We start from the raw sequence: 25,978 nt of genomic DNA, 5'->3' as shown, positions 1-25,978 counted from the left end.
TGATGTTAATATGAATGTTTACACTAAAACCACTACTTTAAAGTGATATAGATATGTGAAGTGAATAGAAAAGTTCCAACATCCACTCAAACCAATGTTTAAGTTCCTTTATGTTCACTTCAGTGTTATTTTAAAACATTTCAAAAGGCACATTTGACATTAATTCATGCAATTATAATATAACTTAAATGTAGTGTAGTCTCTCATGCCTTTTATTAACATTTTTATAAACTGCTGTAGAGTTAAAGCGTGCTGGCGGTGGGCGGAGCTACGCGCAGATGGGCGGGGTTTATTTGACAGCTGCGGAAGCGCGCATGCGCGAAGGGGTGACCACGAGTACAATAAGGAAGTAGAGAGATTATAAACATAAACATGAATCGAAACAGCTGATTCTGTGTCAGCAGGATTGCGTGTGACAACCGACTGATCTTTAGATCTGCTGCAAAACCAGGAATCATGTCCAAGAAATCCAAGATGTTCCTCAGTGGAGTAGTCGAGGGTGAGTCGTCGAAAATATATGATATAACATACAATAGTGTCATATAATATGAACATACGTCAAATATGACGATACAATAAATGGGCTGTGTTAAGGTTAATGAGTTTATAATGACATACTGTGTTTTGTTTTATTTTGAAGTAAAATTTTACAATAGTAATATTTTTTTATTTTGTTTTTATTTAATCATTTTAGTTTTTATTTCGTAGCTGTAGTAGTAAATTATTATTATTATTATTATTTTATTGCAATATTAATAATATGACAAAAATGTTGCCAAATTGTGCAGCCCCAAAAACAAGGGCAGCATATCTGATTTTTTAATCAAATTTTAAAATCGCAACCACAATGTTTATATTGTTTTTAATGGTATTTTAGTGAGATTATCATACTAATAAAAATGCACAGAGTGTACCACTTATATTATTATAAATGCAGGACAAAAGGAATATATAATAAACAAGATATACAATTTATAGAGTATTGCATATTATGCATTACAATAAATACACGAAACTGTATTGTTGTGACAGCATTGCGTTGAAGTTGAATGCCTGAAGGTTATATTGAAGCATGTATGCAGTGATCTCTGTGTGCTGCAGGGTTTTATGGGAGGCCGTGGACTATGAGCCAGAGGAAGGAGCTCTTCAGGAGGTGAATGAACCTCTTATCACATGCCATCAGCTCTTATCAGCTCATTTATCTCACTACTTCTCTGTGTGTTATCTTCATAGAGAGCAGAAATGGGGCTTGAACACATATCTATACGCCCCAAAAGATGATTACAAACACCGGATGTACTGGAGGGATCTGTATTCACTGGAGGAAGCAGGTGACAGTGACCAGTGCACACTGAACGTTTACATTCATGCATTTAGCAGGCACTATTATCCAGAACAACTTACACTGCATTGTTATATACACTGAACAAAATTATAAACGCAACACTTTTGTTTTTGCCCCCATTTTTCATGAGCTGAACTCAAAGATCTAAGACTTTTTCTATGTACACAAAAGGCCTATTTCTCTCAAATATTGTTCACAAATCTGTCTAAATCTGTGTTAGTGAGCACTTCTCCTTTGCCGAGATAATCCATCCACCTCACAGGTGTGGCATATCTAGATGCTGATTAGACAGCATGATTATAGCACAGGTGTGCCTTAGGCTGGACACAATAAAAGGCCCATTTTAGAGTGGCCTTTTATTGTGGCCAGCCTAAGGCACACCTGTGCAATAATCATGCTGTCTAATAATGCATTTTAATATAAATGAATTGGATTTAATGCAAAATTTACTTTTGGCCCATAGGCCTCAATCAAAAAGTTTGTGCAACTCTACTTAATAAAAGTACTAAATAGAGGGTTGTTTTGTTTTGTTTTTTTACAGTTACTTCTAAGACATGATAAAACAGCCAGAATATAAATATTCATGTTTCTGCTTAGTTAAAAATACAGAATTATGTTAGACTGACACTTATGCTTGCACTCTGTGCCTGACTACAAAGATTTAAAAGGTTAATGTGTATTAATAATGTATTTATTTCTAATGTATTTAAGACGGTAATTTCTGAAGATGAACTGCTTGATTGTGTCTTCCAGCCCAGCTGATGACGCTGATCTCCGCTGCTAAGGAGCATAACGTGGAGTTCGTCTATGCCATCTCACCGGGGCTGGACATCACCTTCTCGAACCCTAAAGAGGTGACGGCGCTCAAGAGGAAACTCAGCCAGGTGCGACCGCTGGAAAACAATCACGCCTAACATCACTGATTCTTATTTAATCATTTATTCTGAATTGCATGCAGGTGAGCGGGTTCGGCTGCCGGTCGTTTGCGCTGCTGTTTGACGACATCGAGACGGAAATGTGTCCGGCTGATAAAGAGGCGTTTAGCTCGTTTGCTGAAGCTCAGGTGTCCGTCACTAACGAGGTGTTTCTGCACCTGGAGGAGCCACACACCTTCCTCTTCTGCCCCACCGGTAAACACTGGCTCTCCTCGCTAGAATCAACTAAAAACATTATTATCTTTAAACAAATTACATGAAAACTTATTTTGTTTCATGTAGTTGCCAAGGCAACATTTATCAGTTTCATTTAGTTTAACTTAATATATGAAAATAACTGACAATAAATAAATAAACTAAATCTAAAATCTTATATAAACATTATATATGACCCTGGAGCACTAAACCAGTCATAAGGGTCAATTCTTTTAAATTGAGATGTATACATCATCTGAAGCTGAATAAATAATCTCTCCATTGATGTATGGTTTGTTATGATCGGACAATATTTGTCTGAGATACAACTATTAGAAAATCTGGAATCTGAGGGAGCAAAAAAATCTAAATATTGAGAAAATCACCTTTAAAGTTGTTCAAATGAAGTTCTTAGCAATGCATATTACTAATCAAAAATGAAGTTTTGATATATTTACGGTAGGAAATTTACTAAATATCTTCATGGAACATGATCTTAATATCCTAATGATTTTTGTCATAATAGAGAAATGTATAATTGTGATCCATACAATGTATTGTTGTCTATTGCTACAAATATACCTGTGTTACTCATGACTGCTTTTGTGCTCCAGGGACACATATATATATATATATATATATTTATTATTTATTTTTTTTTTTTATTATAATAAATTTCATTATATATTAACATCTTTAATTTTTGCCAAGATGAAGCCTTTTTAGGACCCTCAAGGTTTTATTTTAATTTTGTAAATGAAGCACATTTACTCACACAGTTTCATTACTATAATGTGAATTTATGTATTTATTTATTTAATAAATAAATATCTCTATTTAACATTTTCCTCCAGCAGGACCATCATTCTCAGTTTTGATCGTTTCTTCAATTCACAACAAAATAAAGAACCAAAACTCAACCGAACACTTGATAAACTCTCATTTCTTTATTTCTACATATTTGCTGCATGTTAACTTCTTTTGTTTCTTCCTAGATTAGGCCTATTTTAGGACCTTTATGGTTTTATTTTAATGCAAATTAAACACATTTACTCACCAATTCTCATTACTATAATGCAAATAATAATAATTATTATTTAAAAAAATATATATTTGTTCTTAATTTTCTATTTGATAGCATGCAAAATATTAACAAAACTATAATAGTATATAAATGATACTAAAATAACATAAATCCTCTATTGAAGAAATAACCAGAATTTCCCATATTTTCCTCCAGCAGGACCATCATTCTCAGTTTTGATCGTTTCTTCAATGCACAACAAAATAAAGAACTAAAACTCAAACAAACGCTTGATTATTTCTGTGCATTTCTCTGGTTTCTGCAGATTACTGCGCTGCGTTCTGCTCTCCCAGCGTGCCGCAGTCTGTGTATTTGAACACGGTCGGTGAGAAACTCAATGCTGGGATTGACATTCTCTGGACAGGTAACATCACGAATATTAATGCATTTGGCAGAAATGACTTGCAATGCATTCAGAGTCTACATTTGATCAGTTCATGCATTCCCTGCAAATCAAACCTATGTTAGTGCAATGAGAAATCAGAACTAAATGCATACCAGTAAAAATGTCAAAGGCACTGTTTTGAGGTGTATAATGTGCTTTTGTCCTGGCAGGGCCGAAGGTGGTGTCCCAGGACATCAGTGTGGCGTCTATAGAGGAGGTGTCCGCTGTTCTGCGGCGTCCGCCGGTCATCTGGGACAACATCCACGCTAACGACTACGACCCACAGAGAGTCTTCATGGGACCCTTCAAGAACCGGTCCACCGAGCTCATCCCCAAACTCAGAGGCGTCCTCACCAACCCCAACTGTGAATTTGAGCCCAATTTCGTGGCCATTCACACGCTGGCCACGTGGTGCAGCTTCGGACAGAAAGACGTTTCTATGGGTAAATATGCCAAATTATGAGTGTGTTCTGTTGAAATCTATCGTTTTCATCATTTATTGATGTCCATCTGTCTTTGACATGATGTCATCGCTCCACAGATGGAGACGATCAGGGCTCGGACTACAACCCCCATGAGGCTTTGCGGCTGGCGCTCACTGATTGGCTGGTTGAGTTCGGCAGAGCAGATCAACCTGACGGTAAATAAACGATCCTGCTTTCATGTGCGACAGGGTTATTTATTTATTTATTGATATTTCAGGTAGTTGCCAAGGCAACATTTTCATATAGTTTGTTGTAGTACAAAAAAAAACCCTATGTATAAAAAATAATAATAATAATAATTATAAAAAAAATACTAAACAAAATTACAAAATGTAACTTACAAACTTACAAAAAAGAAAATATAAAAAACTAAAATGGCACTGCTGTGAAGAGACAAGCTTTTAATTAAACACAAAACAAAACCACAGTCAATCAGGACACACTGTATTTAATATTTAATGAATCTCACAAAACCACGACCAGCTCATATCTGACGGCAAATTTAAAAGAAAAAAGATTTTCTTAGATGAAGCCTATTTTTAGGACTATTTTTAATGTTTTCTGATTTATTTCCATGCAATCTACACACATTTACCCAGAAATTATTATTATTATAGTGCAAACTAATTATTTAAACATTTTGTATTTAATATTTTTGAACATTTTTTCATTCTTATACTATGATTTATTTTATATATATTTTCTGTTTTCATCATAATTTAAGTTTCAGTAATTTTGTGTTTTTATCTTTTTTTTTTTTTTGTCTTTTAAATGTCAAAATATTTAATTATTTTATTTAGTTTTAGTTATTTTGGTACTTCACATAAAACTTAAATGAGAATTTTTTTTATTTTATTTAAAGTAGTGAAATTTATCAGTAACACAGGTATATTTGTAGCAATAACCAACAATACATTGTATGGATCAAAATTATACATTTCTCTTTTATACCAAAAATCATTAGGATATTAAGATCATGTTCCATGAAGATATTTAGTAAATTTCCTACCATAAATATATCAAAACTTAATTTTTGATTAGTAATATGCATTGCTAAGAACTTCATTTGAACAACTTTAAAGGAGATTTTCTCAATATTTAGATTTTTTTGCTCCCTCAGATTCCAGATTTTCTAATAGTTGTATCTCAGACAAATATTGTCCTATCATAACAAACCATACATCAATGGAAAGATTATTTATTCAGATGATGTATAAATCACAATTGAAAGAAATTGACCCTTATGACTGGTTTTGTGCTCCAGGGTCATATATTAGATTCCAAAACAATTCTAATGGTCCTAAAGACTTGTTTCTCTTAATTCCTGTGACTCTGTAATATGCCTGGTTTTGTCGTACCTGTGCGCTCAGATGCTCGCGGCGGCCGCTCTAAACGTGAGGCATCTGACGAGGAGCCGATGCAGACAGACGGTTACACTCCTGGACCCAAAGATAACCCGCTGTACACGGCCGAGCCGCTGACGCTGGAGGATCTGACGCTGCTGTCCGAGCTCTTCTATCTGCCGTATGAACACGGAGCCACGGCCGTCCTCATGCTGCAGGAGCTGCACTGGCTGCGCAGACACAGCAACACTGCAGACGATCCGCAGCAGGTCTCCACACAAACACTAGGGGCCAGTTTTAAAATGTCTGGTCTTGTTTTTAAAATTACTTAAATTTGTTTGTACATTTTTTAAAAAATTTATCTTATATAAAAAAAAAAATAAAAAAAAAAAATAATAATTATTTATATATATATATATATATATATATATATATATATATATATATATATATATATATATATATATATAATAAATATTTATTATTATTTATTTAGGTACATCAAATGAAACTTAAATGAGAAATAAGACTTGTTTTTTGTTTTATTTTATTTCAAGCAATGGAAATGTATGAATTTATTTTAAAGTAATGGAAAAATATATATACACACACACAGGTGTGTAGGTAGTCTTATAGATATATAAAATAATATAAATTAATATATTTGCTTATTTAATTGTTTTTATTTGTTATAATTGTCTTGTATGCATATGCATTTTTTTCATTTATTGACAATAGTTTTTTATATTACTTTTATTTTATTATTATTATTATTTAATTTTTTTACATTTATGCATTTAGCTATGGAAGCCCTTTTCCGCTACTGAAAAAAAGAAAAGGTAATTGTGACGACTTCTCACAACTCTGAATTGTGTGTGTTTGTATGGCTGCAGGGTACAGAATGGCGGCAGAGAGCGGAGAAGTTTGACGACATGTGTGTCGCTGTGGTGCAGATGTTCAACAGACTGTCCAACGTTCCCAACCGGGTCATCCTGTACGACCTTTACAACTACATCTGTGACATCAAGAGCGGCGTCACCATGGCCAAAGCCTACGTCAAGACTCTGGGTGAGAGAGCAGACGCCAGCCGCTCGTCCTGCATAATAATAATAATAATAATAATTAACGCTTCATGTGTTTGTGTTACAGGAGGTCAGACGCCTCACCCCGCTCTCGCTCTGACCGATGACCCCGAGCCATGGGGCTTCAGAGGAGGACTGTCCGGAGAATTCCAGGTACTGACCTTTGACCTGCGACCGGCCTTCTGCTTCTGCGTTTTCAAAACATGCACGAAAAAAATTGGCTAAAATATATATTTTCTAAAATATGTTCCAAAACATATTTACCTAAATATTTTTCCTACCACTATAGTTTTTGGCCATTTTGTGTATATTTCTGAAAATATGTTTTAAAAAATATTTTAAACTTTTTAAAAGGGATTTTGTCACATTTGAATAAAAATCAGCAAGGAGATACTTTACAATGATCTAAAAAAAAAAAAGAGTACAATATTACAATATAAATGTGACCCTGGAGTAATATGCATTGCTAAGAACTTCATTTGAACAACTTTAAAGGAGATTTTCTCAATATTTAGATTTTTTTGCTCCCTCAGATTCCAGATTTTCTAATAGTTGTATCTCAGACAAATATTGTCCGATCATAACAAACCATACATCAATGGAGAGATTATTTATTCTGCTTCAGATGATGCATAAATCTCAATTTCATAAAATTGACACGCATATAAAAAATTTAACTTTAAGGCTACTGTAAAATTGCCCCTGAAATACAATTTTGAAATATTGTTTGGTATATGAAGGCTGAAAGCAAATATATTTTCAATCTAAAAAATATATTTCTTTGCGCTTCCCTGTTTACAACACACATTTAAAATCTATTTTGGCCAGAGAATATATATATATATATATATATATATATATATATATATATATATATATATATATATATATATATATATATATATATATATATATATTAGTTGTATGGTGTTACCAGGATTGTTCTGCTCGTGACGTGTTTGTGTTGATGTTCAGCGGATGCTGCCGTCTCATGGGAACCGTGATCTGTTCCGCTGTCCTCCGGCCACACGCGTCTACACCATACGACCCTGCACTCCTCAAGACCAGGTGACACGCTCTTCAAGAGAGAGTCCTCATCAACATCACTGCTTGCTCAGCTACATGTCTTTCCAAACCTGTGGCACTTCTGTATTGTGAAGAATGTTGGTAGCCAAACAGTCGGTCAGAAGTTTGGAATAGATAATCATTTTAATGTTTCTGAAAAACTCTCTTCTGCTCAGCAAGGCTGCATTTATTTGATCGGAAATACTGGAAAAAATTGTTATGTTATTATAATTTAAAAGAGCTGTTTTCTGTGAATATGTGTTGAACTGTAATGTATTTCTGTGATCTACAGCTGTATTTTCAGCATCATTACTGCAGTCTTCAGAGTCACATGATCTTCAGAAATCATTCTAATATACTGATTTACTGATCAACAAACATTTCTGATTATTATCAATGTTGAAAACAGTCATGCTGCACAATAGTTTTGTGGAAAACCGAGATATATTATGATTCAAAAGTTTGAAGTAAATGTTTTTTTTTTTTTTTAAAGAAATGAATACTCTACTTTCTACATTTATAATGTTGCAAAATATTCCTATTTCAAATAAAAACTGTTCTTTTGAACATTTATTCATCTGTGAATCCTGAAAAATAAAATGTATCTTGGTTTCCACAAAAATATTGTGCAGCACGACTGTTTTCAACATTGATAATAATCAGAAATGTTAATCAGAAATAAATGACATTTTTACATATATTTACACAGAAAACAGCTATTAAATTTGAATATTTCACCATTTTTAGTTTTTGTATGTTAAAAAATGCAGCCTTAGTGAGCAGAAGACTTTACCAACATTACAAAATATCTTACAGATTCCAGTCATTTGACCAGTTAATGGGAACTTAAACCATTTAGTACCTATATGTAAAAAAAAAAAAAGTTTCTAAATATATTTCAAAATATACAAAAAAATGGCTAAAATATACATTTTCTAAAACATGTTTCAAAACATATTTACTTAAATATATTTTCTACCAATATATTTTTTGGCCATTTTGTGTATACTTTTGAAAATATATTTTAAAGTGCTTTTTAAAAGGCATTAAAAATATATATTTTGCCCTCCATATATTTCAGTCCAAGAAAGTACATTCACACGTCATATTTCAGTAAAAACCAGCAAGGAGCATACTTTACAATGTTATGAAACATTTACTATTTTATATATATATATATATATATATATATATATATATATATATAATATAAAAATCAAACATTAAGGCGACTGTAAAATCTGAGCTCTATTTTCTTGTGACTCCCTGCGGTGTTTGTTCTCCAGCCGGAGGTGCAGAAGATCTTTAAGGAGATGCAGACTGAGACGCAGCAGAAGGTGGAGCTGGTGGGCGACTGGTGAGAATACACCAGCTAGTTAGTCTGGTTAGGTTAGTCTCCGAACACTTAATCAAAGCGGTTTCTCCGTCAGGCTGGTGGAGGGTCATGTGACGCCGTCGCAGAACTGCGGTCTGATCCTAGATGACGCGGCTGGAGTTTGCGGCTACGCTTTTGCCCTCAGCGATGCCAAGACGGCCATGACTAAAGCTCAGGTACGGAAACCACCTCAAGTGTTAACACTTAACAAATATCTTCAACTTCAACGTCTTTGGGCCAGATTTACTAAACAGGGCATAGATGCAAACTCCTCACCTTTCAGTGACAACACACTTTTTTGAGATCATAATAGGTCACCTGTGAGATTTAATTAGTTTAAGTTTTGTATAGTATTTTCTTTACTCTTTACTTGAAAAACCATGTCTAAAGAGGGTAATATTGGATGTATTTGAGGTCTGAGATGTGGGAACGGTGAAGAGGGGAAACATTTTGCATTTTAGCTCCGCATCAGCCAATATTGTCTTAAATAGCTCATCTTTATAACATGGGATTTTGACCAAATATATATAATAAGGTCTGGTGCAAAAATAACAAATGACCACATCCTGCTAATTCTTCACTGCACGTCTTTAGTAAATCCTGACAATACTAGTTTAACACCTAAAGAAGCTGTCATCTGGCCTTTGTCTTCCCTCCAGTATCCAGAGACGATGCTACAGGACTTCCCATCAGTCCTGGCCATTCAGATCCACTCCAGAGTTCCTGATCACAGCACAGCCAAGCGGCTGATTGGACAGATGCTGTCAGCGCTGAGAGACAGCGGTGAGTTTAACAACACTCTACACCAATCAGAGCATCAGCAGTGTTACATTAGTCATCATCAGTCTCAGCTGATTGATCGTAAGCGGTCTGTCTAAGTGTCACCGCATGTGTTTACAGGGTCTAAAGGAGTTTTTAGCGAGTTCAGATCCAACGACAGACGAATGCTCGACTTCTTAAAGACGCTGGACGTGTTTCAGGTTCTGAAAGCCGATGGGCTTCCGACCAACCTGGTCATCATGGGAACTAAACTCTGACACAATAATCTGACTGTTAATTTATGTTTCATAATTCATTCTGTGATTAAATACATGATTTAGTTCTTACTTTTTTTGTAAAATCTGTATAAAACCCCAAACATAAATTAACTCTGCAAGAAGACACACCTTAAAAATCTAAATGTCTGAAATTAATAATAAATCTTTATTTGCAAATTCATTTTAAATGTCTTTAATTAATGCCATAAATCACATGAATATTAATTAAACATATCCAGTGTAGTTTATACACTAAAATCAGCAAAAATAACAAGCTTTGAGGTGTTGTAGTTTTTAATAAAGGCAAATAATTAAGGATTTTTTAATTATTTTCATTAGTGCATTTCTCAACGCACATTATGAAGGGTTTCTGAAGGTTTGATGAATGTAAATAAGACTTTTTAAGACCAAAAAAAAACGTAAGCAACACAATATATGTACACTACCATTCAAAATTTTGGGATCAGCAAGATTTGTAATGTTTTTTTATAATTAAGTTTCCTTCGGCTCATCAAGGCTATTTATTTGATCAAAAATAGTGAAATATTATTAGAATGTAAAAGAGCTGTTTTCTCTGTGAATATGTGTTAAACTGTAATGTATTTCTGTGATCTGCAGCTGTATTTTCAGCATCATTACTGCAGTCTTCAGTGTCACATGATCTTCAGAAATCATAATAATAATATACTGATTTACTGCTCAACAAACATTTCTGATTATTATCAATGTTGAACACAGTTGTGCTGCACAATATATTTTGGAACCTGTGATACTTTTTTCAGGATTCTTTTATGAATAAAAAAAATAAAGAACAGCATTTATTCAAAATAGAAATCTCGTGTTACAATATACACTACCGGTCAAAAAACTTTGTACTTTTTTTTTTTTTTTTTTTACTCAGCAAGTATTTTAAATGGATAATAAGTGATAGAATTTCTATTTTAAATAAATGCTGTACTTTTTATTCATCAAAGAATCCTGAAATAATATTTCACAATATCACTTTTTCCTGTATTTTTAATCAAATAAATACAGCCTTGATGAGCAAAAGAGCCTCCATTAAAAACATTAAAAATCTGAGTTTAAAAACACAACTTTCATATTAGATATTAAAACTGGAAAATGTTAATTTGTTGCAGTGCGTGCACCATTTAATGCCGTGACTAAGACTTTCTGCTCTGATTTGAGACATTGGTAACACTTTACAACAAGTGTCACTTATTAACATTAACTAATGTATTTACTAACATGATCAAACAATGCATTTATTACACTATTAATCTTTGTTAATGTTAGTTAATAAATACAGTTGTTCATTGTTTATTCATGTTAGCTAATGTTAAACACAACTCGTGATTTTAATAATGCATTAGTAAATGCTGAAATTAACCTGAACTAAGATTAATAAATGCTGTAGAAGTATTGTTTGTTTACTAATGTTAACTGATGAAGCTTATTGTAAAGTGTTACCGAGACATTTTTAGGCCTTAATTTGTAAAAACATGAATTAGGATGTTTTTAAACCCTGCTGTTTTTGTTAAGAGGTTTCCTCTATTATTGCATCTTTCCCCTGAGCGGCTGTAGTGATGTTTCTCTGCGTCTCGTCCCACACTGAGGACATCCGTCTGCATAGACCACATAAACACGAGTCTGAAAATATACTGGCCGCCGTTTCACTGCATTATGGGTAACGGATGCCTGCTGTTTTCTTGTTTTACATCACTGAAGTCTGTCTATATGAACTCCAGCCCTTCATATTTGACGTCTCCGATCTTAGTGTCGGGCAGCAGGATTCGTCCGTCCAGCGTGAAGGCCGTGATGTACGTGGCGATTTGTCCCGCGTCCTCCTCTGATTTGAGCGCCAGTATGATTTGGTCGTCTGTGTCTGGGATGAATCTGAAGGAGGAGAAGCCGAGCGTGGGTTTGAGCGGCCCGATGCGTGACGCTGAGATCTGACTGAAGTCCGGCGAGCAGCTCAGGATCAGGTTTGATCCACGGCGTTCGTCCGCTGTTTCCTCGTAGCGTTCAGAGCTAGCGCGGCGCGGGAGGAAGAACCAGCGCTGGAGACGCTCGCTCCACACGGCCGACTCGTGGATCAGATAACCTGAGACACACACAAGATAATGCATTTAAACTAGTATACAAGATAACATACAGTCAAACCAAAATGTATTCAGACACCTTCAACATTTCTCACATTATCACAGTTTATTCGCTATAGTTTTTAGACAATGGTAATAAAATATGACAAAAACTCATTCAAATTCATCTTGATAATGTCAGATAACTTTGATAGAAAGGTATGTAACAAGACATGCTCAGTTCAAAGAGTCTGAATAATTTTTGCTCCCAAATTTTACTGGTAGTCCACTGTATGAAGAATGTTTGGGTATAATATGTCCGTTTACTTTATTTTGCTCTCCTCACTTACAGAAATGAACTATAGTGTCCTGCACCCACTAGTGAAAAATATCAAAAATTATATCTGCTGTCTGAATTATTTTTGGTTTGACCGTATAATAAGATAATGTATAATATAGTATATAAGAAAACATGATATAAAAATATATAATATTTTATATAGTATCTAAGATAGTATATACATACATATATAAAATAATATATATGACAAGATAATATACAATACTGTATAGATAGAAAATACTATATAATATATATGAATATACATACGATTGCATATAATATATATAGGAAACTCAATATCTAAAATAAGATTGTATATATTATACATTATATGATATAAGATAGCATATATATATATATATATATATATATGCTAAGACAATAAGATAGTATTTAAGAAAACATACTATATATAAGAAAATATTTTAGATAATATACTGTGTAAGATGATATATATGATTGTATATAATATATAAGAACACTTTTTTTTTTTTTATAAAAACTTTATTTAAAATATAGTATTGACCCGAATATAAGACAATATTTTTTTTTCTTGGAAATGCATCTGAAAAAACGCGGTCGTCTTATATTCAGGGTCTAGACTTTGACATGTCAATAATCCACCCACAACAATAGGTGGCGCCAAACACGCATAAAACGAGTGTGCCATGAAATATGTAATGTGTGTTGTAAAGATAGCGAGTGAAAACAAAAGAAAAAGAAAAGCTTAGGGCGGCATGAGTCGTGACTGTCATGTTAGCCTGATGGGAACAAACCTCCTCTGTAAGTAATTTTAAAACATAAGACAGTACCCAGATTTAAAGACTACAATAAGATTTCACTTCTGTCATGTAAAGTATGGAGTACCACAAGGATCTGTCCTAGGTCCTCTGCTATTTTCAATATACATGTTACCCCTTGGTAATATTATTAGAAAATACGGGATTAGTTTTCATTGTTATGCTGATGATACTCAATTATATATCTCAACAAGACCAGATGAAACTTCTCAACTATCTAAGCTAATAGATTGTGTAAAAAATGTAAAAGATTGGATGACCAATAATTTCCTCCTGTTAAATTCAGATAAGACAGAGATATTACTTATTGGACCAAAAAACAGTACACAGAATCTCGTGGATTATAATTTTCAACTAGACGGATGTACTGTTACATCCTCTAAAGTCAAAATCTGGGTGTTATATTAGACCGCAAACAGTCCGTTGAAAATCATATTTCTCATGTTACAAAAACAGCATTCTTCCATCTTAGAAACATTGCCAAGCTTCGAAACATGCTCCCTGTTTCTGATGCAGAAAAGCTAGTTCATGCATTCATGACCTCTAGACTGGACTATTGTAATGCACTGCTAGCTGCTTGTCCTGCATCTTCAATAAACAAGCTACAGATAGTCCAAAATGCAGCGGCTAGAGTTCTTACCAGATCAAGAAAATATGATCATATTACCCCAATTTTACAGTCTCTGCACTGGCTACCTATTCAGTTCCGTATCATTTACAAAATATTATTACTTGCCTATAAGGCCCTAAATGGTTTAGCTCCTGCGTATCTAACTCGTCTTCTACCACGCTATAATCCAATAATATATATAAATATATTGTGGAAACTTAATTTCCTGTAGAGCTGCTTTTCAACGATTTGTATCGTAAAAAGCGCTATACAAATAAACTTGAACACTTCTACTGCTAATAAAATGTTGGCAGGCTACTATGAGATGGATAGCCTAAATGTTATATAATTCAGATGGGCTACCTGTTATTTTTAAGGTATATCAAAAAGTGTATATTTTTAAATGTAATTGTTGGTACATTTTACCAGTATTTGCCATACTTTCAAAACAAAAAATGTAAATAGGAAAAATATGCAATATGAAAATAATTTAAGATTTCGAAATTTAATTTGTTTTACAGAGAAAAAACAACAAGATTTGGTTTTCAAAAAGCCTTTTTTCCAAAAGGTACATCTGGAAAAAGGGTCGTCTTATAGTCGGGTCAATACGGTAATACTATAAGATAGTATATAATATATTAGATAGTGTATATACTATATAAGACAGTATATAATAGATAATACACAAGATAGTATGTATGTAATATGTAAGATGATATATGCTATATATGATGATATTTGCACTTCTGGTTAGATGCTAACTACATTTCATTGGCTCTGTACTTGTACTCTGCACAATGACAATAATAAGGAATATAATCTAAGATAGCATGTATACTATCTTATAAATATTCTTTTATAATATATTAGACAGTATATACTATATATGATGACATAAGATAATATATACTATATAGGACAGTATATATACATGATACTACAATAAATAAAAATCCATAAACAAGTGTATTTACTCATATACATGGGTAAATAATATATCATTATTTATGTTTTATCATAAGTTTTAATTATAAGTTTTTTTCATGTTTTCAGAAATGAAGCGTATTGAATGTGAGCATACCGTATCTCTGTTTGCAGCACTGAGGTCAGGTGATCATGATCAGGTGTGTGTGTGTGTGTGTGTGTGTGAGACTCACCTGGCGGTTTGATATCTGCTGCTTTCTTGAGCGTGTTATACCGCGGCACCCAGTTCTCGTGCTCCACGTCACCATGGTAACCAACAACCTTCACCCACTGGGGGTCGTTATTGACAAACTCGCCGGTGATGGTCGTCCACTCCTTACCAAGACCACCGACATACAGACGCTCGTCCTTCACCGCCAACCACTCCGCCTTAAAACCTGCAGACAAGGGTCAGAGGTCACACTTGCACTGCGCACTAAAACTGTGCACTTATCAGCAAACGGTACAGCATTATAAAATTAAGTCTAGCTAATACATTCCTTACAGACACCAAATCAAGTCCAACATGTGATGAAACATTGAAGAGTACATGCACTTAATTTTCATACTTAGTATTGCAAGTCCATTCTGATTTCATGTGACTTCTGATACAGAATTACAAAGGTATATAGAACAATATATGCACACTACCAGTCAAAACATTTTGTAATGTTTTTGAAAGAAAGAAGTCTCTTCTGCTCATCAAGGCTGCATTTATTTGATCAAAAATACAGTAAAAATTGTGAAATATTATTAAAGTGTAAAACAGCTGTTTTCTATGTGAATATGTGTTAAACTGTAATGTATTTCTGTGATCTGCAGCTGTATTTTCAGCATCATTACTCCAGTCTTCAGTGTCACATGATCTTCAGAAATCATAATAATATACTGATTTACTGCTCAACAAACATTTCTGATTATTATTAATGTTGAAAACAGCAGAGTACATTTTTTTTTCAGGATTCTTTGATTAATAGAAAGATCCAAAGATGAGCATTTATCTGAAATAAAAAGCTTTTGTAACATTATACACTACACCATTCAAAAGCTTGCAGTCAGTATAATTTTTTTTGGTAGGGGGAGAGAAATCATAGAAATTAATACTTTTATTTAGCAAGGACGCTTTACATTTTTTTTGTGTTTACGGAAACATGGCTTAACAACAGCGTACCGGACTGCGCCATACAGCTCTACCAGCTAACATGCTATCGAGCTGACAGAGCTCTCGTCGAGGGAGGTAAGATCCGCGGCGGCGGGCTTTGTGTTTACATCAATGATGCATGGTGTCGCGACGCTGTTGTGGTCTGCAAACACTGCTCACCCTTGGTGGAGTTTATGATTATTAAGTGCCGGCCGTTCTATCTACCGAGGGAATATACAGCTATACTGCTCGTTGCTGCATACATCCCTCCCAGCTCCAACAACAACAACATCAGGAGTGAGGCACTAAATGAACTGTACCAGCACACCAGTGAGCAGCAGACAGCCCACCCAGATGCTTTTCTCATCCTGGCTGGGGATTTCAACCACGCAGACTTAAAGAGTGTGTTCCCAAAAATACACCAACACATAGACTTTCCAACAAGGGTAAAAAATACTCTGGACTTTGTTTACACCACCCAGAGAGGAGCTTACAAGGCCCTCCCCCTCCCCCACCTCGGAGCCTCAGACCACATCACTGTCATGCTAATGCCTGCATACAGACCGCTCGTTAAAGTTATCAAACCAATACACAAACAGATACAAATGTGGCCGGAAGGGTCGTCAGAGGCACTTTAAGACCACTGACTGGAATATGTTTAAACAGGCTGCCACATACAACAACACTACAGACCTCCAAGAGTATTCAGAGACTGTCACTGCCTACATCTCCAAGTGCATTGATGATGTAACAGTCACAAAGCCCATCACTGTCAGGGTCAACCAGAAGCCGTGGAGGACAGGGGAGGTCTACAGACTTCTGAAGGCTCGGAACGCTGCCTTTAGAGCTGGAGATGAGGAGGGCCTGAAGACAGCTAGGGCCAACCTATCCCGCGGCATCAAAGAGGCCAAGAGACAGTACTCCAGGAGGATAGCCCATCGTTTCAGCGACAGCAGAGACACTCGGAGCCTGTGGCAGGGGATACAGACCATTACGGACTACAAGCCCCCACCACAGACCTGTGACAACACCATCCCCCTGCTGAACGAGCTGAATGCCTTCTTTGGTCGCTTTGAGGCACAAAACAGCACCACTGCACAGAAGACTCCACCTCCTCCCGGCGACCAGGTGATGACGCTGTCCCCGGACAGCGTGAGGAGGTCCCTCAGCAGGATCAATGCACGCATAGCTCCGGGTCCTGACAACATTCCTGGGCGTGTACTGAGAGACTGTGCAGTGGAACTCACTGATGTCTTCACAGACATCTTCAACATCTCGCTAAATCAGGCCGTTGTCCCCACATGCTTCAAAGCTACCACCATCATTCCAGTCCCGAAGAAGTCATCTCCATCCTGCTTCAATGACTACCGTCCAATAGCACTCACTCCTATTCTCATGAAGTGCTTTGAACGGCTAGTCATGCACCACATCAAGTCTGTCCTCCCCCCCTCCCTGGACCCCTTCCAGTTTGCATATAGGTCCAAACGCTCGACCGATGATGCCATCACCACTGCCCTCCACCCAGCCCTCACACATCTGGACAAAAAAGACTCATATGTCAACTGTACATATGAGTACATATGTTTAATGTTAACTGTATGCACCAAGGGTCTGAGAGTAACGCAATTTCAATTCTCTGTATGTATGCGCTGTACATGTGGAAGAATTGACAATAAAGCAGACTTGACTTGACTTAATTGAATAAAAAGCGATAAAGACATTTATGATGTTAAAAAAGATTTCTATTTCAGATGCTGTTCTTCTGAACTTTTTATTCATCAAAGAAACCTGAAAATGTTTTGTTTTCAACAATATATATATATATACACATATATACATTTTTTTTTTTTTTTTACAGCAAATCAGAATATTAGAATGATCGGGTGACTGGAGTAATGATGCTAAAAATTCAGCTTTGAAATCACAGGAATAAATTACATTTTAAAATATAGTCAAATAGAAACCAGTTATTTTAAATATTAAAAATATTTCAAAGTTTTTGCTGTATTTTGGATCAAATAAATGCAGGTTTGGTGGGCAGAAGGGACTTCTTTAAAAACATTAAAAATCTTACTGTTCAAAAATGTTTGACTGGTAGCGTGTATAAAGACACATACAGTATGTATTTAGAGAATATTTACATGCATTTATTTATATCCATATAATTTATATTATATATAAACATAACATTTTTCTTAAATATATACATGCATGCGTGTCTTTATATATACATAATAAATATACACAGTACACACACATATATTATGTACACAAAAACTTTTATTTTGGATGCGATTAATCCCCATAAAAAGTCCCCACCCACATAAAAGCAGCATGGTAGTGATCTCACACAGCTATCTATGTGTAGCCATTCATCCACATTTGAACCGAGTGGACAGTGAAATTGCTGTAAATACAGACTGATAAAAAAAATCAAACCTGCTTTAAAACCCAGCAACCCAACTGTAGCTGTATACCTTCACAACAGCAACACTGCTTGAACAAAAAAACGAATCGCTCTTGCAGACTTTAATGTCATACACAGAACGATCTGTGCAGTGCTGCTTCAAGTCCAACACCTACTGTGTTTTGTTAGGAGATGCACAACAGTTCTTCTGTGGCTTTATATCTAATATTTCTGTTTACAATTCTGCAAAATCAGACAATATTGTGTCTAATATATATCACAATATTAAATTCTTATTGAATTGTTGTGAATAAATATCACATTTGCAACTGGTCAGTGTTCAAAAAATGCTGGGAAATCACCCATCCCTACATTAGAGATTACTGATAAACTGTCTGAAAAAATGTTTTAGAGAAGAAAAGCTGCAATAGTAACAACTTTCTACTTCGAGAACCTTGATAGAAATGTAGTGAAGTTGAAGTCATTCGTTTCTAGAAAAAATAATCATCAAATAAAATACAGATACTCAAAAAGTGTACTTAGGTACAAGTAAATGTACTTATAGGCTACGTTCACACTGCAGGCAAATGTGGCCCAAATCCAATTTTCTTTGCTAGTTACTGTCCGCCTCTGATCCCTAGTATTTACCTTTAGACACGCTGCCGTCTCCGTCCGTCAGGATGACCCAGGGCACGGCTCTGTTGCCCTCTATCCGGTACACCACACCCGTTCGGTCATCCACGCTGTACAGATGCCCGTTAAACGCCACCAGCTCAGACAGCTCCATGCCCCGGCCCTTCTCCGACAGATGACTCTCCAGAACCACCGTCTCCGGATCCCACTCCACAGACACACTGTCCCCGCTGTCGGACACCAGCAGATGGCCTCGTTTCAGAAAGCTGAACCACGTGTTGTCCTTCTGGCTGCGTGAGTTCGTGTCCAGGTCCGCTATGACTCCGATCCGGTAACGGATCCCGCCGGCCGTGTGTTTCGGTGGACTGAGCGGGTACGTGTCGTTATAATGTGAGTCCACCGATGCAGCCTAGAGGTGGACAAAGCACACAATTCCATTATTGAGTGAAGCTACAGATACTGCTGGTCAAATATGTGTCCCTGCAGCACAGAAGCAGTCATAATTAGCACCGGTATATTTGTAGCAATAGCCAACAATACATTGTATGGATCAAAATTATACATTTCTCTTTTATGCCAAAAATCATTAGGATATCAAGATCATGTTCCATGAAGATATTTTATAAATTTCCTACCATAAATATATTAAAACTTAATTTTTGATTAGTAATATGCATTGCTAAGAACTTCATTTGAACAACTTTAAAGGAGATTTTCTCAATATTTAGATTTTTTTGCTCCCTCAGATTCCAGATTTTCTAATAGTTGTATCTCAGACAAATATTGTCCTATCATAACAAACCATACATCAATGGAAAGATTATTTATCCAGCTTTCATATGATGTATGAACCTCAATTAAAACAAAACAAAAAGATCTTATTACTGGTTTTGTGGTCCAGGGTCACATATTACTCCATTACAAGTGAAAGTTGTAAAGACTGATTTTTACAGTACAGAAGTACACTGCTGGCCAAAATGATCAGAACACTGGTATCTCCAGCAGCTAAAACTGGTTTGAAGTCAGTTATTTCTATCTTCTGCTGGAGTGTGTCAGTAGGTAATATCAGTTTACATTTCCAAACATTAATTTAGTAATTAATAGTAATAATCCAGTGAGATGTTTGAGATGTGATCTGATCATCATCAGTCTGTCTGGAATGACATGAAGAAACAGAACAAACTGAGACTAAATCCAGAAGAACTGTGTCTCCAAGACGCTTCAAGAAACCTCCTGCAAAGCTACAGAACTGTTAAAAGTAAAAGTTGTGTAAAAATGCTGTAGAATGAGGATGCTGTCAAAAATAATGTCAAATAGATTCTTTATCAGTTAACTTCTATTAACTAAAGTAAATCAGCATTTGTTGTGAGCATCCTGTGTGTTTAAAGCAGCTTTTGTCCTCGGTGCTCTTGAGCAGAGTTTCTCAGGAGCTTTCTTGAAGCGTCTTGCAGACACAGTTCTTCTGGATTTAGTCCAGTAGCCCTACAAGAGTGATTACTGATAGACTGTCTGAAAAAAAAGGATGCTATTTTTCCTTTCAAATGTAGAGAAGTCACAAGTTTCCAGAAAAAATAATACTCAAGTAAAATACAGATACTGACAAAGTGTACTTGAGTACAATACTCAAGTAAATGTACTTTGTTACTGTCTACCTCTGCGCCTGACACGTCTCGGCTGGATCGCCACGAGCGCTGGCCGCTAACTTTGCTGTCGGTGGAGCTGGATGAGGTTTGGTGCAGGTACACGAGGATGGCCAAGGCCAGGAGGGTCGCCACCGTGATGGCTCGCCATCGGAAGCGGAAACGAGGGTCGGAGATGGAGCTGGTGATGGAGGAGAACATGGAGACACCATGAACAGAAACCCGCATGGAGTGCATCGGGTCACGGCTCTCTGTTGACATGGAGAAGAGAAGAAGATGACGAATGAATACAAGTAAATAAAGCATCTCTTGGAGATTGGAAATGCAGATTTAAAGCAATACACCACAGGTGAATAAGTACATTAAGACAATTATTTGGTATTACAGGTTTTCTGAAATGCTGTTTTAATTTGCATACATTCCCAGAAAATAAATCTGAATATTGGATGAAGCCAGGTTCAAAATTTTTGTTTGACTTTGTTGACCCTGGAGCACAAAACCTACCAACAGAAAACGAATACATTTTCGCCATTTTTTAGGAATAAAATGTTGTATAAATCAGTGTGAATGATATATGAACAAACCCCACAGTAAAAACCTTCAGAATATAGAGAGGAATAAAACTGTAAAGTCTGGTGTATGTAAGTGCTGCTAAAGTGGAGGAAAAAACTTTTAAAAGATGTGTATTGGAATTGAAATCTACAGACGCAAATAGAAGAAGTGCAATAAAATAAACATTTAAATGTGTATTTTAGATGTTTTCTTTTCACTAGTCTGAAAGTAGACATGTTATGGAAGCAAAGTAGACCAAAATCTTAAAACTGACTTAAAACGGTGCAAGAAAAACCCCCAATGTTTTTGCCTTAGATTTGAATTATAGTACATTTCTTAAGTCATTTTCTCAAAATTAGGTTTTTTCTCCACTTTAGCAGCACTTACATACACCAGACTTTACAGTTTTATTCCTCTGTGGGGAAGTCGTGGCCTAATGGTTAGAGAGTCGGACTCGTAATCGAAAGGTTGTGGGTTCGAGTCTCGGGCCGGCAGGGATTGTAGGTGGGGGGAGTGAATGTCCAGCGCTCTCTCCACCCTCAATACCACGACTGAGGTGCCCTTGAGCAAGGCACCGAACCCCCAACTGCTCCCCGGGCGCTGCAGCATAAATGCCCACTGCTCCGGGTGTGTGTTCACGGTGTGTGTGTGTGTGTGTGTGTGTGCATTTGTTCACTACTCACTGCTGTGTGTGTGCACTTGGATGGGTTAAACGCAGAGCACCAATTTCGAGTATGGGTCACCGACTTTTTTTTTTTAATTTTTACTCTCTATATTCTGAAGGTTTTTACTGAGGGGTTCGTTCATATATCATTCACACTGATTTATACAACATTTTATTCCTAAAAACATGGTGAAAATGTATTTTTTCTATCTGTTGACAGTATTTTCTGATTTATGGAGTGATAAAAAGAGAAATCCAAAATCCCCTCAGTAAAACTCTAATATGTCAACAAAGTCAAACATGAATTTTGTATCTGGCTTTTTCCGATGTTCAGATATATGTTCTGGAAATGAATGAAAACTAGTGCATATTTCAGAAAACTTGTAATACAAAACAATTGCCTTAATGTACTCTAATTAATCAGCTGGGTCAGGATGGTGATATTGATATTTAGTTTACATTTTACTGGTAACACTCTACAATAACAGCATGAATAATCATGTACTAATACTCATCATCAGGTCATATTAAAGTAATATTTAATTTAGGTATTAGTAGATGATTATTCATGCGCTGTTATTGTGTTACATTTTTACCTTACCGTGATTAATCAAATGAGGAAGTATGGTGATATTGATTATTTAACAGCTTTACCCTAATAACAGTGTCTTGCCTTAAACGCACATAACAGCCTATCAAACACCAAACACCATCATCCTGACGCAGGATTCCCAAACCAGATCCTTAAAGAACAGCAACGCTGATCATACCAAACCGAACATGTCTGACTGCCTGAAACACATTAGAAGTTTGGGTCATTCTTAACACAGAAACCCTTTAGTAACACATATACCAGATCAGATACTAATACTGTATTAGTACAATTATTATTTATTTTATTCATTTATTATATATTTATTACTATCGTAATATACATAGCCTATATGTAATATTAAAATGTAAAAAATAAAAAAATACAATTACATATGTTATGCATTTATTTAGTAAAATCGTATATTAAAATCGATTTGGATAAAATCGAAACATATTATATATGTATTACTGTCTTAATGTACATAGCCTAATATTAAAATGTTAAAAAATAAATACAATTGCATTATGTAAAATTATATTTTTTCTCCCTCATGATTTAATTTAAAAAATGTGGAGAAAACAAAAAAAAGGATCATTCTTAACATAGAAACACATCTGAAAGACACTAGAAACACATGAATATGAGCCAAAAATCTTCATAAAATAAGCTTTTAAAATAGTACATATACACAAAATGGATTAAATGCATATTAAATGGATATGCCAATCATAATTTGTAAAAAAAAAAAAAAAAAAAAAACTATTAAATAAAAACCAAAGTATTTTCACTGCTAGTGAAAAAAAAATAAAAAATAAAAAATGTATCCATTATTTCATTAAATAATCTAATTTCCTACAAAAGGACAATTAATCAAATAAGAATCTTGGATCATTTTTAATCTAACCGGAAAACATCTGAAGGTCACTAGACACACGTGAAGCTTCAAACAATCACAGCACACCTGTAATGTATGTAATCGTTGACACGGCAACCATGACTTTACCTGTGAAAGGTGAGAGATCACCTGTGAACTAACCAGTCCAACAAAATAAGCAATTAAACAACAATTAACATTGTTCATCAAGTTCAGCAACAGACACTAAACAGAACTCAAAAATCATTTGTAATTCATAAAATTCACAAAATAACCATTTAAATTAGTAAAAAGCAAAACAATTCATACTCAGTTTTTAGCTAAATGTTTCTCTCTAACGCTTATGCCAATCATAAGTTGCAAAAAACAACAACAACAAGTATTAATGAAATTGCAAACACACAGAACTGTTTTTTTACAACTAGAGTCAAACTTCTGGACCACATTAAAATAAAAAATATTCAGTCAATTATTTCACTACGTAATTTAGATTCCTAAAAAATAAGAATGAAGTCACATTAGAAGCTTTACAACAGAAATTCAGTCCTTCTCAATATAGTAATTGTGAATAGTATAAACCTTTCTTTCTGGCCCTCGTGTGTGGTGTGTGTCTCATTCAGTGTGAGTGTCCGTCTTAATCTTAACACCACATTTCTTCTCTAAAGCCGTAATACCCTCAGAGATCTGAAACCACACATTAAGGGTTTATTTGTTCTCAGGACCGACCCGCAGATTAAAGACTAATAATGAATGATACCGACTGTTTTTGTGTGTAAATCTACTGCCCAGTTTCTCTCTCTGTTTGGTAAATGATTGCAAGCGAGACTGAACATGCAGATCTCTTCTGTCTGATCCACTCGGATGAGAAGCGCACAGAGCTCAACTAAAAACATACTATTACAGCTATAATACTCTGCTGATACTTTATATACTCTATTATACTCAGAATCAGATCAGTAGCTGTTCATATTTCTGATGAACAAACAAATGTACTATATTAGTGGTTATATTGTATTTAATTAATCCTGTATAATTAGAATGATATAATTAATATTGTTGATGATATAGTAATTTATTGATTTATTAATATAGATTTCATATAAATTTACATTTTACAGAATATTATATTAATATGAATTATAATTATAGTATTATTGTTCATTATTAACATATATATATATATATCGTGTTACAGAATATTATAATAATGTTAACTATTATAATTATACTTTTATTATGTATTATTAATTTTATATTTAAATTATCATTAATATATATATTCATGAATGTGGAGAAAACAAAACACAGATCATTACATTTTCCAAACATAGTTTATTATATATAATTTATTTTAGATTTAATTTATTACAATTTAATATATAATACATAGTAAATTAAAATATTAAATATATGTACATTTTTTATTTTAAATATATTCATGTTTTTTTCATTATTTAATAAATCATTAACTTTTGTTATATTTCTGTCTATTAATTACACTTTCTAACTGATGATTATTTCATATTGTAGTAATGTTAGATCACGTTTCTAGTAAAAGTTATTATGAAGAGTTGCTAACAAAATCTTTGGGTCTGTAACTCTTGCACCCCCTGATGCATTTGTTCATATTAATAATAAGTTAAAAACAATTAACTTTATCTACAAGTCAGTGTGAACATGTAGACTACTACTGCTGGTCACTCAGAGCATCTCAGAGTATTAATGCTATTAAAGTACTGCAGTGACAGAGAGTTCAACCAAACCATCATCATCATCATCATCATCTCCAGCCGGAAGTGTCCCGGTCTGCGCATGCGCGGAAACTCCGGCAGACACGCGCGGCTTTATTTACACAATTCCCTCACAAACACACAGCATAATCTCATCACAAATAGCCATTCTGGAGGATTTGGGCCTTCTTAATGCTTGTCCTTTCTCAATGTACTATTATATTGAGCTCTGTCAATATAAACCTCGCATCAAGACGACTTTTACACAGTTACAAACTTATGAGCGTTTAGACATTTCTTTTTTGCTATAAGTGAGTTACAATGTATTGTTTTTTTTTTTGGAAAATTTCATTTTAATAAGAAACACATTAGACTGAAGTAACTCCCGGCTGAATAACCGGATTTAACCCTTTACGCGTTGAAGATGAAACGCTCTGAAAGTCCTGAATGTTCTTTATATAGCATCAAATACTTACTGTGTATCTCAGTCCGATGTGGAAGCTTAGTCTCGTGTGTTGAGGCGGTATTTCATCCCCGCTCCATCCCGGTTCTGGCACCGTTCAGACCGAAACGAACCGCCGGCTGCCAACACACCGGTAGGCGAAACCCCGCCC

General features: G+C 35.0%; 3 protein-coding genes across 4 annotated transcripts in view; 2 read left to right on the top strand and 1 right to left on the bottom strand.

Annotated features, from left to right (window-relative positions):
• Positions 1–25,978, top strand: part of LOC306855257 (pyrroline-5-carboxylate reductase 1, mitochondrial-like) — a 251,100-nt gene that overhangs the window by 52,077 nt on the left and 173,045 nt on the right. The gene's annotated exons all lie outside the window — the stretch shown is intronic.
• Positions 326–10,648, top strand: LOC306855142 (protein O-GlcNAcase-like). Of its 2 annotated transcripts, none has more exons than XM_079393599.1 (16): positions 326–499; positions 1,102–1,153; positions 1,234–1,331; positions 2,099–2,229; positions 2,304–2,475; positions 3,825–3,923; positions 4,115–4,387; positions 4,486–4,584; positions 5,800–6,041; positions 6,666–6,840; positions 6,922–7,007; positions 7,830–7,922; positions 9,206–9,276; positions 9,350–9,470; positions 9,954–10,077; positions 10,195–10,648. In XM_079393599.1, exons 1-16 carry the CDS (start codon positions 457–459, stop codon positions 10,329–10,331), a joined length of 2,016 nt encoding a protein of 671 aa, XP_079249725.1. In that variant the 5' UTR covers positions 326–456; the 3' UTR covers positions 10,332–10,648. The 2 variants fall into 2 exon arrangements, with proteins under 2 accessions (XP_079249725.1, XP_079249726.1); XM_079393600.1 differs by having other exon boundaries at positions 341–499; positions 2,104–2,229; positions 10,195–10,644.
• On the bottom strand, positions 10,464–25,978 carry LOC306855144 (soluble calcium-activated nucleotidase 1-like). Its single transcript, XM_079393605.1, has 5 exons — positions 25,841–25,978; positions 20,962–21,200; positions 19,325–19,718; positions 15,323–15,526; positions 10,464–12,435 (listed from the first exon to the last, which is right to left on the bottom strand). The coding sequence occupies exons 2-5, from the start codon at positions 21,184–21,186 to the stop codon at positions 12,065–12,067; spliced, it is 1,194 nt and encodes a 397-aa protein (XP_079249731.1). The 5' UTR covers positions 21,187–21,200; positions 25,841–25,978; the 3' UTR covers positions 10,464–12,064.

The sequence above is a fragment of the Barbus barbus genome (genome assembly GCF_936440315.1).
Source record: "Barbus barbus genome assembly, chromosome: 35".
Lineage (NCBI taxonomy): Eukaryota > Metazoa > Chordata > Actinopteri > Cypriniformes > Cyprinidae > Barbus > Barbus barbus.
This window is presented reverse-complemented; position numbering and strand designations above follow the sequence as displayed.

Excerpts from the sequence above, each read along its gene's own strand:
- LOC306855142 (XM_079393599.1), top strand. The coding sequence starts at position 457 with ATGTCCAAGAAATCCAAGATGTTCCTCAGTGGAGTAGTCGAGG. Across the intron at positions 2,476-3,824 it reads CTTCCTCTTCTGCCCCACCG|ATTACTGCGCTGCGTTCTGC; the intron begins GTAAACACTGGC and ends TGGTTTCTGCAG. Across the intron at positions 7,923-9,205 it reads CCTGCACTCCTCAAGACCAG|CCGGAGGTGCAGAAGATCTT; the intron begins GTGACACGCTCT and ends TTTGTTCTCCAG.
- LOC306855144 (XM_079393605.1), bottom strand. The coding sequence starts at position 21,186 with ATGCACTCCATGCGGGTTTCTGTTCATGGTGTCTCCATGTTCTCCTCC. Across the intron at positions 19,719-20,961 it reads GAGACGTGTCAGGCGCAGAG|GCTGCATCGGTGGACTCACA; the intron begins GTAGACAGTAAC and ends GTCCACCTCTAG. Across the intron at positions 12,436-15,322 it reads AGCAGATATCAAACCGCCAG|GTTATCTGATCCACGAGTCG; the intron begins GTGAGTCTCACA and ends TGTGTGTCTCAG.